The sequence below is a fragment of the Mirounga angustirostris genome, unplaced genomic scaffold (assembly GCF_029215605.1).
Source record: "Mirounga angustirostris isolate CCGP_5_RB_7025 unplaced genomic scaffold, mMirAng1.0.hap1 SCAF_6, whole genome shotgun sequence".
Taxonomy (NCBI): domain Eukaryota; kingdom Metazoa; phylum Chordata; class Mammalia; order Carnivora; family Phocidae; genus Mirounga; species Mirounga angustirostris.
Window position 1 is genome coordinate 7,021,373 of NW_026991714.1, and position 17,204 is coordinate 7,038,576.

The window sequence follows — 17,204 nt, forward strand, 5'->3', positions numbered from 1 at the left end:
ATAATTAATTTTCAAACATTTTTGTAATTGAAGTCCTTAAGGAACAAGAGCTGCTTTATTTCCTTGGACAGTAAAATGAAGTACAGTAAAGACACAAAAGGCCTTTTTGGTAAAGGCATTTGCTGAAGAAGACAACTCTGTGTTTTATGTATGGGGATTGCTAGCCCATTTGCATTTCCCTGTTGCAAATGCACGAGTTACAGAGCAAAGGTAGAGCTGGTTTTCTCACCCCGCTCTTCTAGTTTCAGCCTTAGCCTCTTGTGAAATGTCATTTCTCCTAGAATTTTCTGCCACATCGTCTTTCTAAAACACCGAGGAGATTTTCTAGGTTCCATATCCCCTTTTCTTCTATAACTTTGAGTTGCCAAGTCTGTGAAGCTGCACAGTAAACGTTCTTACTGAGTTAAAGACCCTACAGTTAGTATGGAAGTTTTGAGCTCAAATCAGGTGATTTCAGGCATTCCTTTCCCCGAACCTTCTCAGCCAGCTGTCCTTCTGTTTTGTATAGATTTAGTTATATTTCCTCAGTTAGCAGAAAAGAACTTTCACCCTCAGTCAAGAATAGCATATTCCAGGCCAACAGACACATGAAAAAATGCTCCACATCACTCAGCATCAGGGAAATACAAATCAAAACCTCAATGAGATACCACCTCACACCAGTCAGAATGGCTAAAATCAACAAGTCGGGAAACAACAGATGTTGGCAAGGATGCGGAGAAAGGGGAACCTCCTACATTGTTGGTGGGAACGCAAGCTGGTGCAGCCACTCTGGAAAACTGTATGGAGATTCCTCAAAAAGCTGAAAATAGAGCTGCCCTACGACCCAGCAATTGCACTACTGGGTATCTACCCCAAAGATACAGATGTAGTGATCCGAAGGGGCCCCTGTACCCCAGTTGTCATCACGCACTGAAATAAAGTTCTCAGACAATGATCGGGGAGGACGGGCAGGACCCACCTCTGTGAGGGGGCAGCAGCTGGATTCTGCGCGTAGCTTTTGTTTCGTTTTGTCAGAAAAGCAAGGACAGGTGCCTCAAAGCATGGGAAAGGAGTACAAAGGAAGGGCAGTTACCTTGAAGATGTGAGGTAGGCCTGCACCTTCCCCTACAAGCAGGCACATAGGAAGGCAGTCACGGGATAAAGGAGAAGCGGGATGTTTGTGCTAGCAATCACCTGAGGCAGGAAGGGGGCCTGAGGCTTACCTTCTTTCCTAGCTCTTAACCTGTGCCCTGCCCCAGGAGATCATGGGTTCCTGTTCGTACCAGGCTGTTGCATTCAGTAGCCCAAGACCAGGAACGCTGTTGATGTTTCAGCTGCTTCCGTAGTCACACCTGAGGGCTGACAATATATTTTCTAAGAATAACTCCACACCAGTATTTATGGCAGCAGTGTCCACGATAGCTAAACTCTGGAAAGAGCCCAGATGTCCACTGACAGATGAATGGATAAAGAAGATGTAGTATGTGTATATATATATATATATATATATGTATGTGCACACATACATATATATGCGCACACAATGGAATACTACTCAGCCATCAAAAAGAATGAAATCTTGCCATCTGCAATGATGTGGATGGAACTAGGGGGTATTATGCTAAGCGAAATAAGTCAATCAGAGAAAGACAATTACATGATCTCACTCATGTGGAATTTAAGAAACAAAACAGTATCATAGGGGAAGAGAGGAAAAAATAAAACAAGATGAAATCAGAGAGTGAGGCAAACCATAAGAGACTCGTAAGCATAGGAAACAAACAGGGTTGCTGGAGGGGTAGGGGTGGGGGGATGGTGGTAACTGGGTGATGGGCATTAAGGAGGGCATGCGATGGAATGAGCACTGGGTGTTATATAAGACTGAGGAATCACTGACCTCTACCTCTGAAACTAATAATACACTATGTTAATTAATTGAATTAAAAAAAATAAAAAAGAATAGCCCTTTCCAGTATAGCGACTTTCGAGATTTTAGGTTGTAACATTCAGAATATTAGGACACTTAGAAGAACTTGAGGCAGCAGGGCTGTAAGGCGGGAGGGAGCACGGAGGTAAGGCGCACCTGCCATCAGCATTTCAGTGCAGCTTCTGTGTGTTCATTTCATCCCCAGAAGCGCTCCTGTTGGGATGAGTGCTCTCCTCCAGACTTAGCAAATGCTAGTTACAGTGATATTCACAGATGTGGGAATGTGTGCCGATTCCACATACATCTATTGCTTATGTCGAGACTCTCCCGCCCTTAATGGCCCAAGTGATTGTCTGTGATTGTAGACCTGAAGTAAATTACAACTGAAGAGAGCTTGGGAAGGGCCCGTCTTTTGGCTAACACAGCACCATTCCTGACACCTGGGCTTTCTGGCTGTGCGCCTCTCTTCTGTAAGCTATGTGCAGAGGAAAAACTAGTGAGAAATTGCAGTTCTGCTTTATCTGGAAGAGAGCGATTGTGTCGATCATTTAATCTTTGAGAGTAGTAAATATGCCGTTTTACTGAGCGCAGACCTGAATTTGGTGTTGTGCTGTAGTTTCCACTCTTTTGAACATTGCCTTTCCACTTCGAGCAAAATTTGTTAAGGTTCTTAGATGGCAGTTTGCACATTAGGTAATGGAACAACCAACAATTGATGGGCCCACGTGCATCAGGGAAATACAGATCAGAACCACAATGGGATCCCAACTCACACCGGTCAGAATGGCTAAAATCAACAACTCAGGAAATGACAGATGTTGGCGAGGATGCAGAGAAAGGGGAACCCTCCTACACTGTTGGTGGGAATGCAAGCTGGTGCAGCCACTCTGGAAAACAGTATGGAGGTTCCTCAAGAAGTTGAAAATAGAGCTGCCCTATGACCCAGCAATCGTACTCCTAGGTATTTATCCAAAGGATACAAACATAGTGATTTGAAGGGACACCTGCACCCCAGTGTGTACACACACACACACACACACACACACACACACACACACAAAATGGAATACTACTCAGCCATCAAAAAGAATGAAATTGCCATTTGCAATGATGCGGATGGAAGTAGAGGATATTATGCTAAGCGAAATAAGTCAGTCAGAGGAAGAGAAATACCATATGATTTCACTCCTATGTGGAATTTAAGAAACAAAACAAAGGAACCTAGGGGAAGGGAAGAAAAAATAAGATGAAAACAGAGAGGGAGGCAAACCATAAGAGATTCTTAACTCTAGGAAACAAACTGAGGGTTGTTGGAGGGGATGTGGGTGGGGGGATGGGGTAACTGGGTGATGGGCATTAAGGAGGGCATGTGATGTGATGAGCACTAGGTGTTATATAAGACTGATGAATCACTAAATTCTACCCCTGAAACTAATAATTCACTATATGTTAACTAAATTGAATTTAAATAAAGAAAAACATAGACTTTATGGCACTTACATGGATGGCCCAGTAGTATCCACATCAGCATTTTAAACAGAAAGTTTAGTAATTAGAGTCATTTGGGGCTGGTAATTACTTACAGAATGATCAAGAAATGTTTGTGTGCCATCTGTCCTGGTAACATGGATGTATTTTAAGGTAGCTGTGGCCCGTATTGTCTTGGACTCTACAGAAGAGGGCACGGAGATAGCGTAATGCATAGAATTATAGGAGATATTATGAACATTCATGGTGCCTGTGAGTATCATGAGGGCAGGCTTGGCCCTTGTTCAAGAGGAGTATGCTAGATTAGGGCCTCCGGAGGTTTAAAAATGAAAAAGCACTCTCAAGTCAGCATGTCACTGTTCTCTCTATGACAGGTGTCCTGGAAGGAGCTTTCCAAGAGTGCCGTACCCCCACTCAGCTTCTGTCATGTGATTGTATTCTTTTGAGCTTTCACCATTTTATGATACAGAGCCCCTGGCCACGAGCAGTGAGCGGTTTCCACATGGATCGGCTGCCTTACTAGATATATTGGCATTCAGGTTCCAGCATTGACGGCTCAGGTTGGGCCATTACTAATATTATATAAATTCTACTCATCAATAGGGAAGATGTGAATCTTAAAAAAAAAAAAAGTAGACAACTTTCTAAGACCAGATGGAGAGTGGGTTTAACAGGCAGAGGGTTACCACCTGTGGTTCCTAATTGGGAGGACAGAGCTGGAAGGAGTCTTGATCTGAAAAGATTTAACTTCAAAGCCCATTATAGTTCCCCAGATTCTGTGTGAAGCCACTGTCAAAAAAAAGAATACTCAAGTATTTACTGTGGCTGAAGAAACAGCATTGGGAAAGAAGTGGTGTAACCCTGATGTGTCATGCGTCCCCTTCAGAAAGCATTTTCTGTCCTTCGTAGGCTTTCTTATTCCAGTTGCTCTAGAGAAGATGAACAATCTTGTCTTGGTGTTTTCCGTGCAGGTTTCAGAGATTAGACTATGTCTATCTGAATGCTGGGATCATGCCCAATCCACAGCTGAATATCAAAGCACTTTTCTCTGGCCTCTTTTCAAGGTAATGTCCATTTTCTAGATGAACTCAGTGGAAGGAATCCGTTGTTTGTTTTTGCCTGGTTTTGCCCTCAGTAGGTTAAGTTAGGGGGCTGAGGGGCGGCTGAGGAGAATAAAGACAGGAAGTATTGCAGGGAATGGGTGCTCTAGGTCTCCAGGACATCCCAAGTGGCTAGATGCTTCGGAAGGTCCATGTTTGATCTGCCGGGATGTGTCCAGTAGCAAGAACATCTCAGAATTGGGCAGAGTTGTCAGTGAGATTGTCCGAGTTGTTAGTACCAAAGCTGCTTTGGAAGCATTTCCCAGCTCTGTGGCAGGTACTCTGCCCCGGAGGCGGGGGAAATGCGTAGAACCAAAGGTCTCCCCGGGAGATTCTTAACACACAGTAGCACAGTGGCTTCCAAAAATGTTTGATCACAACCTACAGTGAGAAATAAGTCTTATCTTGTGACTTACATACTTAGGGCATTCTTCGTACATTGCTACTTTTGTTTTACTTCTCTTCCATTACACACACACACACGCACACACAGGTCTTGACCTAGTAAATGGATCTCACAGCAAATTACTGTGTTAATGTGTTTGGTGCTTTAAGAATTCCCAGTAAAAAAACCAACCTGTGTAACTTGGGCAGTTAACCATCAGTTTGTGCAGGGGAAGACTTTTTCTCCTTTGGCACGGCTGTTATTGCCCCAGAGAAGTTCACCTGCAACCTGATGTGGAAAAAAAGTGAAAAGAGTTTTAGCAGCAGATTTTTTTGAGTCAGGGTCCAATGGGTAGTATGAGTTATAATATAAATACTTCTCTGAATTGGGGGAAAGGAAGCATTTTTGCATCTTATTTATATACACACAATAACACAGTCTGAGAAATAGGTATTTTTATAGGATCAAGGAAAATGCAGTTTTGGGCCGGGGAGGGCGGCAGGGAGGGTTTTCCAGTATTTTCAGTTAAAGAAGCTTTTAAAAGGCATACAATTGTCTTCTCCTGTTTCAGAAAAGTGATTCATATGTTCTCCACAGCTGAGGGACTGCTGACCCAGGAAGATAAAGTCACTGCCGATGGGCTCCAGGAGGTGTTTGAAACCAACGTCTTTGGCCACTTTATTCTGGTAAAAGGACTGGGCTCAAGAAGCTCATATTCGTGCTAGAATCCTAAAGGCTGGCATGGACATGTCCCAGGCCTGTTTGTTAAGCTCATTAATTTATGCCTAGCATGAAATCCTTGAGTATTTAAATGGGGTGATCACTGCACTCTGTGAAAACATTGCTTCCCTAAAGCATTTGATTGATAGATTTTCTTTTTTTTCTTTTGATGGCAATTTTAGAGAGCAGAGACAAAGTGAGAAAGAAACACACAGGTGCCTTCGGAAACAATGTACAGAACTGTGAGGAAGTGTACCAGTCCTGTTCTGAACGGTCTTTGAAACTGGGCTTGGTGCCAGATAGGAGAGGGGAGTGGGCAAGCCACTGTTAAACAAGAATCCATAATTAGTCTCTTATTATCTTGACTTCTGATTCTTCGGCATCTATACCGTGTGTTATAGTTCCAGGCACACATGCATGTAAGCAAGAGACGTGTAGCTTGTCTCACCTGTTCTGCACTCTTGCTCAGGCATGATCCCAGGGGACAGCTCTACTGTCTAGGATTAAATAATGCCCAACTGTGTCGCTGGTGGCCTGTCATTGCCCGGTGTTGGAGGAACCCCGATGCTGGGTTGGCCTGCACAGAGCCTGTATTTCTGACGCCTTTCTATTCACCGCCACTCTTCTTCACCTTCAGCCCCATTTCCCTTAACATTGGAACTCTTTGAGCACTCGCCTGTATTTACAGTAAATGAAGATGTAGGCAAATGTTGGGATATTGTGGACCCACTAAAAGAAATGAGGTAAATGTTTTGCACTTATGTGGGACAGCCTCTCATATTTTATTATGAAGAAGAAATAGCAGGGGCCTGTATGTATAGTGTGAGCTCATTTGTAGAAACAGAAGAAAATCCATCTCTATGTAGTGTATATAAATGTATATAATATTTCTAGAATGATGCAGATAAAACTGGGAGCAGTTTTATGCCTTCATTAACTGGGGTGCCAGGATATCAGGGATGAGGGGGAGCTTCATGTTTCATTCTATAACCTTTAGTGCTATTCATTTCTTGCGATGTGGTGTCACTTTTTCAATGACAAAAGTTAATTAAAATGTAAAGTTAGAATGGGATTGAATTCTTGTCTGGTCTTTCTTTATACCTTTACACAGATCCTCTATCTAATATTTCCTTTATCTTTTTATAATACTCGTTCTTTGCTTTCTTTTTGAATTATTAAATTAATTGGTAATGATAGAAGATAATTATCACTACTCTGTTAAATTTTTGATAAATCTAGTGTTTAAAAATTAAGTTGTGGGACGCCTGGGTGGCTCATCAGTTAAGCGTCTGCCTTCGGCTCAGGTCTTGATCCCAGGGTCCTGGGATCGAGTTCCGCATCGGGCTCCCTGCTCAGTGGGGAGTCTGCTTCTCCCTCTGCTGCTCGCCCTGCTTGTGCTCTCTTTCTCTCTCCTTCTCTCTCTCTGACAAATAAATAAATAAAATCTTAAAAAAAATAAAAATAAAATAAAAATTAAGTTGTTCAGAAGATCAGGTATTTGGGTCATCTGGGTTGGGGGAATGGCAGAGGAGAGTCATGGCTGTGGGCATGATGATCATAGGTGTCCTGATGACATGACCTATCCTTGTGTATCCTTATATAGGGAGGCATATCAGGAGGGGTTTTGGAATGGATTTATCTAATAAAGTCGTCAGAGGGCTTAGAATGCTTCCCACTCCTTTCAGATTAGGTTTAAGAATCTTACCACTTCTTCTAGAACACAAACTTGGATTCTAGGTTCAGGTGTAAATGCATTGTATAAATGGATCATCCATCCCCAGTTTGATTATCTGTAACATGACCAAACTTTTATCGTTGTTATGAAGAGTAGAGGTAATTTCCGTGAAGTTCCAAGCACAGCATAGTATTACAGTCCAGGAACCAGTTAACTGATTTAATCTCATGTGTATGAGTTATCTTGATTGCATTTGACTTATTTGTTCATTGCAAACGTGGAGCGCATCTGGAAGCTTTCCTAGGTTTTTCTTTAACACAATTTTTGTTTTAGAATAGTTTTAGACTTACAGAATTACTGCAAAGCTAGTACAGAGAGTTCCTGTATCCCCCTCCGCCCCAGTTTTCTCTACTACTACTATTTGTTGCAGTAGGAGAACCAATACTGATACCTTATTAATGGAAGTCCAAACTTATTCAGCTTTCTTCCATTCTGCCTAATGTCCCCTCATCAGTTCTAGGACCCCTTCTTGGACACCACAGTACATTTAGCTGTCTCCTCAGGCTCCCCTTGGCTGTGACAGTTTCTCAGATTTCCCTTGTTTTTCATGATCTTGACAGTTTTGAGGATTCCAGCTGAGGTATTTGTCCTCAGTTGGAATTTGTCTGAAATGTTTCTCATGGTTAGACTTGAGTAACACGTTTGCGGGAGGAGGACCACAGAGGAGAAGACCATTCTCGTCACATCACATCACATGAAATGTCACTGTGACTTGTCAGCATTGACGTTCTCTCTGATCTCCCAGCTCGTGTTTGTCAGGTTTTTCATCATGAAGTCTCTGTTTTTGTTTTTCTCTCCCTTTCCATATTGTTCTCTTTGGAAGAGACTTACTATGTGTAGCTAGCACTTAAGGGGTTGTGTTTGATGCCCCAAAGGGTCGATTAGCTACATAAATTATTTGGAACTTTTCTGCAAGAGAGATTTGTCTGTTCTCTATCTAATGCTTTACTCAGTCATTTCTTGGTCAAGTAAGTACTTCAAGTACTTCAATAAAGCTGCGAAAATAACTTGTATTCCTGTGGGCTTGTGGATATTTATTTTCTACTTTGAGTTGGAAACACTACTTTATTTTCTTGCTCAAATTATTCCAGTTTGGGCCATTGGGTGCTCTTCATGTTGGATCCTGCATATCTCTGATATAGCCTCATCAGTGTGGTTTTCTGTTTTGAGCATGTTCTTTCTGGCACTACAAGATGGTTCAGGTTCATCGGATTTATTTCCTGCCCCAGTCTTAGAATTAGCCATTTCCCTAAGAAGATCTGGTTCTACTTTTTTTTTTTTTTTTTTTTAAGATTTATTAACTTATTTTAGAGAGAGATAGAGAAAGAGAGCTTGAGCAGGGAGAGGAACAGAGGGAGAGAATCCTCAAGCAGACTCTCTGCTGGGCGTGGAACCTCACGTGGGGCTCTATCCCAGGACCCTGAGATCATGACCTGAGCCAAAATCAAGAGTCAGATGCTTAACTGACTGAGCCACCTGGGCATCCCAAGATCTGGTTCCTCTTATTAGACAATGGTATTAGAAACCAAGATCTGGTGCTTGTTACTACTGATGGATCAGTAGCTTCTAGGCTAACAGAGCAGGGAGATATACGTGCATGGTAACCCCTATAAGTATTTTTATATGTAACCATCTCTATTTTTATGAAGCTAAACATCTGTTCATACCGATGTCCCTAACCTAACCTGCATGGGTCATTCCAGCCTCCTCTCTCGCGTGTCTGGAGTAGCCCCTTCAGCAGTGACATTCCTGTTCAGCTCCAGGACATGTTTACAGTGGCTTCACAGCTGTTATCCTCTACTCCAGTAGATGTTGATCCATTTTGTTGTTCCTTTTTTATCAGATTCAGGAACTGGAAGCTCTCCTCTGTCACAGCGACAGTCCTTCCCGGCTTATCTGGACATCATCTCGCAATGCAAGGAAATCTAATTTCCACCTTGAGGACATCCAGCACAGCAGAGGCCAGGAGCCCTACAGCTCCTCCAAATACGCAATTGACCTACTGAGCGTGGCGCTGAACCGGAACTTCAACCCACGGGTGAGGCCTGGCTCGGTGGCGCGGGAACGGCCGCGGGTGAGGCCTGGCTCAGCTTAACAAAGCACGTACTTGAGGTGCTGTACTCCTTACCTGTGTATGGCATTCAGTGCCTTTCCTGTCACAGTGAGTGTAGGTCTGAATATTCCCATTTGCATGTGAGGACACCACAGTTTGGAGAGGTTAGGTGATTTACCCAGAGTCATACAACTAGTTAATGGTTGAGCTCAGAGTTGAGCCTGGGGCTATTTGACTGTAGGTTGGAATTTTCCCACTAAACCACGCTGTGTCCCAGTGTTTGTCATATCAGATACTATAGGACCTTCAGTAGTTACAAAGCCTTCTGGATAGTGGTGGTCTTTGGTGAGAGTCCAGAGCTCTGTCTTTCTGAGGACTCTGGGTTTTGGGGGTGTTTCTTTGCAGAAAGTAGCCTTGCCAGGCTCATTGTGGCCTCTGGTCTGGAGCTTACTGCTCTCTGGATGTCTCTCCTGCTCAGGTCTAAAACCTTCACTGAAAATCTCCAGTCTTTCCCATGGCATTTTCCTTTGTTTGCTTTGACTCTGCTGTTTGAGTGTGGGGCTGGGGAGAAATTTAATTCCACTAATATTTACAGAAGACCTACCATGTTTAGGGCACTGGGCCAGGCCTAGGGCTGAGGAGAAAGCAGAAAGAAAAAGGTGACCAAGAAACTTTCTGCCCTTGCAGGACCTTCTCTGGTGATGCATCAGACACAGTCAGAGCCTCCTGTGATGGTCTCGAATGGGTTTATCCTGTCTATCAGAACTCTCTCTCCTGGAACCCTCTTAGGAAAGAGGATGGTCTAAGCGTAGAAGCTAAGGGCATCTCCTAGAACTGGATTTGAATCCTTGGAAGATTATTTCATCTCCCAATGCCTCAGTTTCCTCATCTGAAAAATAGGGATAAAAATAGTGCCTGCCTCACAGATTTGTTGGGAGGGTTGAATGAGAGGGATGGTGTGAAGCACTCACAGCAGCTAGTAGTCTCAGCATGTGTGTGTCTGCACATGTGTGCACACGTGGGTGTCAGTGAGTGGGGGCAGCGACTGTCCGTGTGCACACATTGGGTTTGTGGGTGTGTGTGTATGTGTGTGCTGTGATTGTACATGTGGTATGTGCACGTGTTTGGGCATCGTGTGTGTACGGGAGGCGTGTGGTCTACACGCGTGTGCATGTGTGTGTGTGTGTTTATGTTGGCTATCATCATTGTTACGATTATTGTTACTACTATTGTTACTATTTGAGTTCAGTGTGTTGGTCCGGTGGTTAGCCTCCTTCTGAGGTTTCTTGAGGTGTTTCAAAAGTTGTCACGACTGCTTGTTCTCCGGAAGCTTCCTTTTGGGGACAAGGGCAGAGTGGATTAGCTTCTCTTTTCATAAAATGTTCTGGGATTTCACTTAAGTTTTAATTGTCAAGGAAGCTTTGGGATTTCATCTTTTACAAGAAAGAGAGATTTAGCTAATACTGCTGTCTCCTAAAACCTGTATGATTGGTTTTCAGCCCACGGCTTTTCCTCCTTGGCTTTTAGGAAGGGGGAACGACATCCTCTTGAAGGCTTGTATCACTGGGAATGCTGTTGGCCCACGGGGCCACCTGCTGGAGTTTAGTCATCACCCCTCACCCACGTCTCATAACAACACTCAGGTTGTCACAGCTGATCCTTGCGACATGTAGGGGGACTGGGTTCTCGGATGAGGCTGCCTCCTTGTTTGTTTCTTTTGTCGCTCAACATCAGAACATTACAGGTGTCAGAGACCCAGGATTTCAGTCCACAGATGTCTTTACTTAGGACTGAAGAGTCCCTAACTGTTCCTAGCTAGCTCCCAGAATAAGAAATCTTCCTTAGCTATCGCTGGGGGAAAATCTGTTACTCTCTTGGGGAGAAGTTTTGGTCTCTGCTGAGTCCAGGCTCTTACTTCTTTTCAGAGGACCTTTGGTAAAACAAGGGGACCTCCAGGGATTGGATAATCTGTCAGGTACCATGGAGCCTCTGCAGCCCCGAATAAAGGAAGAAAATGCTCCAGCTTCTCTTGCTCGGGGTGCTTTCTGCCCACTGAACTGTTTGTGTCATACTGGTACTTCCTGTTTTCATTTGAAAGAAAAAATAAAATTAAAAGTAATAAAAATAAGAGTTAAAATGGTCAATAGCTACATAAGGTAAAATGTAGTAAAAATTGAATTAAGTCCGCTGGTAAAACCAATCCCAGTGATCCAAGGATTCGTAAAGGCCACGCAGGGCCCTCCCTGGCAGCACACGCTGTGCGTTAATTGGGCTCTGTTTCGAGGGCAGATCTTCCTAAAATGACAGGTCCCGGGCTGAGGACCTGATGTAGAACTCTTTAGTTGGGGGAGGTGCTTTGTGGAACCACACGCAGCCCTTCATTCACCTCTTATGACAGGAGCTCCCTCCTCAAGCTACAAGTGTGCGGCTTATGTACCTGCAGGGGAATAGACACAAACTTCAGGTTTAGCTGTCTGTTCTCTACTAGACCAGAAACTTCTTGAAGGCAGAGACTGTGTTGTAGATGTCTTTTTTATCTGAAGTGCTTATTATGATCAATAAACCGATCTTCAATTAAGCCAATACCTGGCAAACTCCAGTAACCAGATCCTCCTTTTCTCTTCCAGCCCCAAGTTGGGTTATTCTTTGTTCTGTGAGTTTCTGGAGAACAGAGACCTTGTCTTACTCATCTTTGCATCCTGAGCGCCTCTCCTCGTGTGTCCTCCGGACATGATTCTTTCACTGAAACGGTTTGCCAGGCTTCAGGGGCAGCTCAGAGCATAAATCCTTCATGCACCGGCTTCCTGATTCATTTGCATATGTCCTTTAGTCACAAGCACGCGGATGGGCTGCGTCCGTAAACACTGAATTTGAATCTTACTTTGGCTCCTCCCTGTGCTCCCAGGGTCTGTATTCCAGCGTGGTGTGCCCAGGCACAATGGTGACCAGTATGACCTGTGGAATTCTCCCTCCCTGTGTGTGGACAGTATTGCTGCCCATCATATGGCTGGTAAGCGATGAACACTTCAGCTCTTCGACCTGGGACCAAAAAGGTGTGTTTAAGGGTTGGGAACTGATTTAAGAAGTCGAACCAGAAGGTGGCAGAGTTTCATTTCATTTGAGGTTTTTGAAGTTCCTCACTGTGTAACCTCTGCTTTGTACACCCTGCTATCCCCCTGCCTCACCATCCGAATGTCCCCTTCTCTGTCAGCGGCTGTGTCTTTGATCACACACCATAGCTCCCAGGAATTCTAGGATGACATAATTTTGAGAAACCTGTGTTAAGTGCTATTCAACTAGATTTCTCCGAGCTCTCAATGTGGTCATATGCATTAAAAGTTCCCAAGAAGGGGATGGTTGTGCACTGTATGGCCACGGAACCATGTTTTTGCTTGTTCTTTTGTTTTGTGTTTTGAGCGTCTTGCAGGACCAGCGTTCCTTCCCCGTTAGAAAATGCTACTTATAGGAGATGTTTCTCTCTTGCAGAGCTCTGGAAAAAATGTCCCTCCATGATGGCAGGTATAAGAAAAAGATGAGAAGGAATTATGCCCCCATGTTAAAAGTGGTTGGCTCAGAGTGATGGAGATTAAGTGATATTTCTTTTTTAGACTTCTTTAGTTTTCGGTACTTAAAAAATGTTCTCTGATGAGAAGTGCAGATTATCTTTTTTAGTATATAAATGAATACTGCTTTTGTGACTCTGTTCTACACCGCCACAAAATGACGGTTCTTTTCTTTTCCTCAGCTTCGCTTTTTTGCAAATGCTTTCACTGTGACGCCGCACAACGGAACGGAAGCCCTGGTACGTTGCTGGAGTTGCAGCTGCGTGTAGGGTTGCTTAGCGGATATAAACTGAAGTTCACTGGGAGTGGGAACAATCTCAACAGAAAAGATAAGCTCTGTGAATAATCAAGGTCCTGTTTTGGATTAAGGGGGGCCATGAGCCTGAGGACAGAGGATGAGGAGTGAAATTTAGAAGTGTAGTATCTACCACAGCGCTGGATACCGTGTCGTAGGGACAGTGTCTCTGCAGAAACAAGGTACACAGCAGCTAGAGGGCAGAGCAGCGGAATACTGCAGGGGCAGGCAAAGCAAGATGGTAGCCAGGCCAACGGTTCCCGTTCCCATGGAGAAGGTGCGTCTTGTAGGCCAAGAGTAAAGATGACACAGTCCAACTCCATTTCCTTATAGGACGATTCTCTTTCCTCTGTTTAAATATGAAGAGAATCAAGTTGTGACTTTATTAGAAAGGCAGTGCATTTCCTTAAATGGCAAATGGATTACGTGTGTTTCCTCATCAATGGCAGACATTACTCATTACTCAAACCATGTCTCTGATGATTCGTCAACAAAAGGTCCCAAAGGCACCTTCTGCTCATGGATCAGAATTGTCCCACGAGATGAAGCTTCTTTGTCCTCTGTCACTGTAGTGCTCATACTTAGTAGATTCTTAAATCTTGGCTGCATTGGAATTAACTAAGGAAAACACTGAGGGAAGCAGTTGGCACTCTTGTTTTGATAAACGTTGCAGAAATAAATGCATTTGTCGTAGGAATACAAATTGATTGTCAAAGCAAGTGCTTTTAAACAAGTTTTAATTAGTCCTTCATATATTTGCCAAAGCATTAGAAATAGTATGTGGTCCTTTAGAGATTACTCATTCTACACATCTCAGATACTAAAAATCAAGTGTGGAGGTCAAGTATATATTGAGTATCAGTGGTGTGAAGAATAGTTAGAAGACAAAATCTCCATTTACTAAGGTGCTTAGGGTCATGTTTCGGGGGGAAAAAAAAGAATATAGAAGAGAGGCGAGAAAATAAGACATTTTGTCATCAAGTGGTGAGTAGTTTGATCAGAAAGGAGGATCATTGAAAGCTGGGCTGGTGGGAGCAAGCTTTCCTCACTAAGTAGGGCTTGATCTGGGCTCTGAAGGATGAGCTGGATCTGGATAGGACAGCATGACCCATGGCACAGTTTAAAAACTTTGTGACCCTGCTGGAATTTCCTAAAATGTGGATGGATGCCTCGATTGCCACTTAGCAATGGTTGTAAATGCTGGTAGATATGGATGGATGAGGGTTTGGGCCTAGCGCACGTGTGGTAAGAATCTCTGCAATCCTCAGGTGAGTTTCAGCTCTTTACGTGGACTAAGCTGGAGTGGCCAAAGGCACAATGGTTCAGCATGTGGACTCTAGAGTTCGACTGGTTCTGTTCAAATCCCACTTCTCCAGTTTCTGGCTATGAAGTACTGGGCACATTTTTTCACTCATTTAAGCCTTTTATTATCTGTGAAGCAGGAATTATGGGCATACATGAGAGGAGGCTTACCATAAAGGATTTTGTGTATTTCAGCATTTCAGATTTTTAAAAAATTGTATTTATTTATTTATTTTTTTAACTTTTTTTTTATTAACATATAATGTATTATTTGTTTCAGGGCTACAGGCCTGTGATTCATCAGTCTTACACAATTCACAGTGCTCACCTTAGCATACACCCTCCCCAGTGTCCATCATCCAGCCACCCCATCCCTCCCACCCCCCTCCACTCCAGCAATCCTCAGTTTGTTTCCTGAGATTGAGTCTCTTATTGTTTGTCTCCCTCTCTGGTTTAGTTTTGTTTCATTTCTCCCTCCCTTCCCCTATGATCCTCTGTCATTTCTCAAATTCCTCATATCAGTGAGATCATATGATACTTGTCTTTCTTGATTGACTTTTTTCGCTCAGCGTAATACCCTTTAGTTATATCCACATCATTGTAAATGGCAAGATTTCAATTTTTTGATGGCTGCATAATATTCCATTGTATATATATACCACATCTTTATCCATTCATCTCTTGATGGACATCTGGGATCTTTCCATAGTTTGGCTATTGTGGACATTGCTGCTATAAACATTGGGGTGCAGGTGCCCCTTCAGATCACTACATTTGTATCTTTGGGGTAAATACCCAGCACTGCAATTGCTGGGTTGTAGGGTAACTCTATTTTCAACTTTTTGAGGAACCTCCATACTGTTTTCCAGAGTGGCTGCACCAGCTGCATTCCCACCAACAGTGTACGAAGATTCCCCTTTCTCCGCATCCTCGCCAACATCTGTCGTTTCCTGACTTGTTAATTTTAGCCATTCTGACCTCTGTGAGGTGGTATCTCATTGAGGTTTTGATTTGTATTTCCCTGATGCTGAGTGATGTGGAGCACTTTTTCATGTGTCTGTTGGCCATTTGGATGTCTTTTTTTTTAAAGATTTTATTTATTTGTCAGAGAGATAGAGAAGGAGAGAGCAAGCACAAGTTGGGGGAGTGGCAGGCAGAGGGAGAAGCAGGCTTCCTGCTGATCAAGGAGCCCAATGTGGGACTTGATCCCAGGACCCTGGGATCATGTCCTGAGCCGAAGGCAGACTCTTAACCGACTGAGCCACCCAGGTGTCCCCATTTGGATGTGTTCTTTACAGAAATGTCTGTTCATGTCTTCTACCCATTTCTTGATTTGATTATTTGTTCTCTGGGTGTTGAGTTTGATAACTTCTTTATAGATTTTGGATACTAGCCCTTTATCTGATATGTCATTTGCAAATATCTTCTCCCATTCTGTCAGTTGTCTCTTAGTTTTGTTGACTGTTTGCTTTGCAAAAGCTTTTTATTTTGATGAAGTCCCAATAGTTCATTTTTGCTCTTGTTTCCCTTGCCTTTGGCGATGTTTCTAGGAAGAAGTTGCTGTGGCTGAGGTCGAAGAGGTTGCTGCATGTGTTCTCCTCAAGTATTTTGATGGATTCCTGTCTCCATTTAGGCCTTTCATCCATTTTGCATCTATTTTTTGTGTGTGGTGTAAGGAAATGGTCCAGTTTCATTCTTCTGCATGTGGCTGTCCAATTTTCCTAACACCATTTGTTGAAGAGACTTTTTTCCATTGGACATTCTCTCCTGCTTTGTCAAAGATTAGTTGACCATAGAGTTGAGGGTCCATTTCTGGGCTCTCTATTCTGTTCCATTTGTCTATGTGTCTGTTTTTGTGCCAGTACCATACTGTCTTGATGATTATAGCTTTGTAATAGAGCTTGAGGTCCGGAATTGTGATGCCACCAACTTTGCTTTTCTTTTTCAACATTCCTCTGGCTATTTGGGGTCTTTTCTGGTTCCATATAAATTTTAGGATTATTTGTTCTATTTGTTTGAAAAAAGTGGATGGTATTTTGATAGGGATTGCATTAAATGTGTGGATTGCTCTAGGTAGCATAGACATTTTCACAATATTTGTTCTTCCAATCCATGAGCATGGAACATTTTTCCATTTCTTTGTGTCTTCCTCAATTTCTTTCATGAGTATTCTGTGGTTTTCTGAGTACAGATCCTTTGCCTCTTTGGTTAGATTTATTCCTAGGTAGCTTATGGTTTTGGGTGCAATTGTAAATGGGATCGACTCCTTAATTTCTCTTTCTTCTGTCTTGTTGTTGGTGCATAGAAATGCCACTGATTTCTGTGCATTGATTTTATATCCTGCCACTTGACTGAATTCCTGTATGAGTTCTAGCAGTTTTGGGGTGGAGTCTTGGGTTTTCCACATAAAGTATCATATCATCTGCAAAGAGTGAGAGTTTGACTTCTTTGCTGATTCGGATACTTTTATTTCTTTTTGTTGTCTCATTGCTGTGGCTAGGACTTCTAGTACTATGTTGAATAGCGGTGGTGATAGTGGAATCCCAGCCGTGTTCCTGACGTTAGGGGGAAAGCTCTCAGTTTTTCCCCATTGAGAATGATACTTGCTATGGGTTTTTAATAGATGGCTTTTATGATGTGAGGTATGTACCCTC

The 17,204-nt window shown here is 43.1% G+C and overlaps 1 protein-coding gene across 3 annotated transcripts in view; it reads left to right on the plus strand.

Annotated features, from left to right (window-relative positions):
* Positions 1-17,204, plus strand: part of HSD17B7 (hydroxysteroid 17-beta dehydrogenase 7) — a 30,724-nt gene that overhangs the window by 2,715 nt on the left and 10,805 nt on the right. Inside the window, exons 3-7 of one of the 3 annotated variants that reach the window (XR_008506224.2) lie at positions 4,369-4,461; positions 5,454-5,568; positions 9,181-9,375; positions 12,296-12,443; positions 13,136-13,192. Coding sequence is in view for 1 of the 3 variants with exons in the window: in XM_045876805.3 (XP_045732761.1) it covers positions 4,369-4,461; positions 5,454-5,568; positions 9,181-9,375; positions 12,296-12,400; positions 13,136-13,192 (565 nt within the window). In the remaining 2 variants the exon portion in view is untranslated. Of the gene's footprint in view, positions 1-4,368; positions 4,462-5,453; positions 5,569-9,180; positions 9,376-12,295; positions 12,444-13,135; positions 13,193-17,204 lie in introns of those variants that run through there. The other 2 variants (XM_045876805.3, XR_010412178.1) reach the window with 2 other exon arrangements.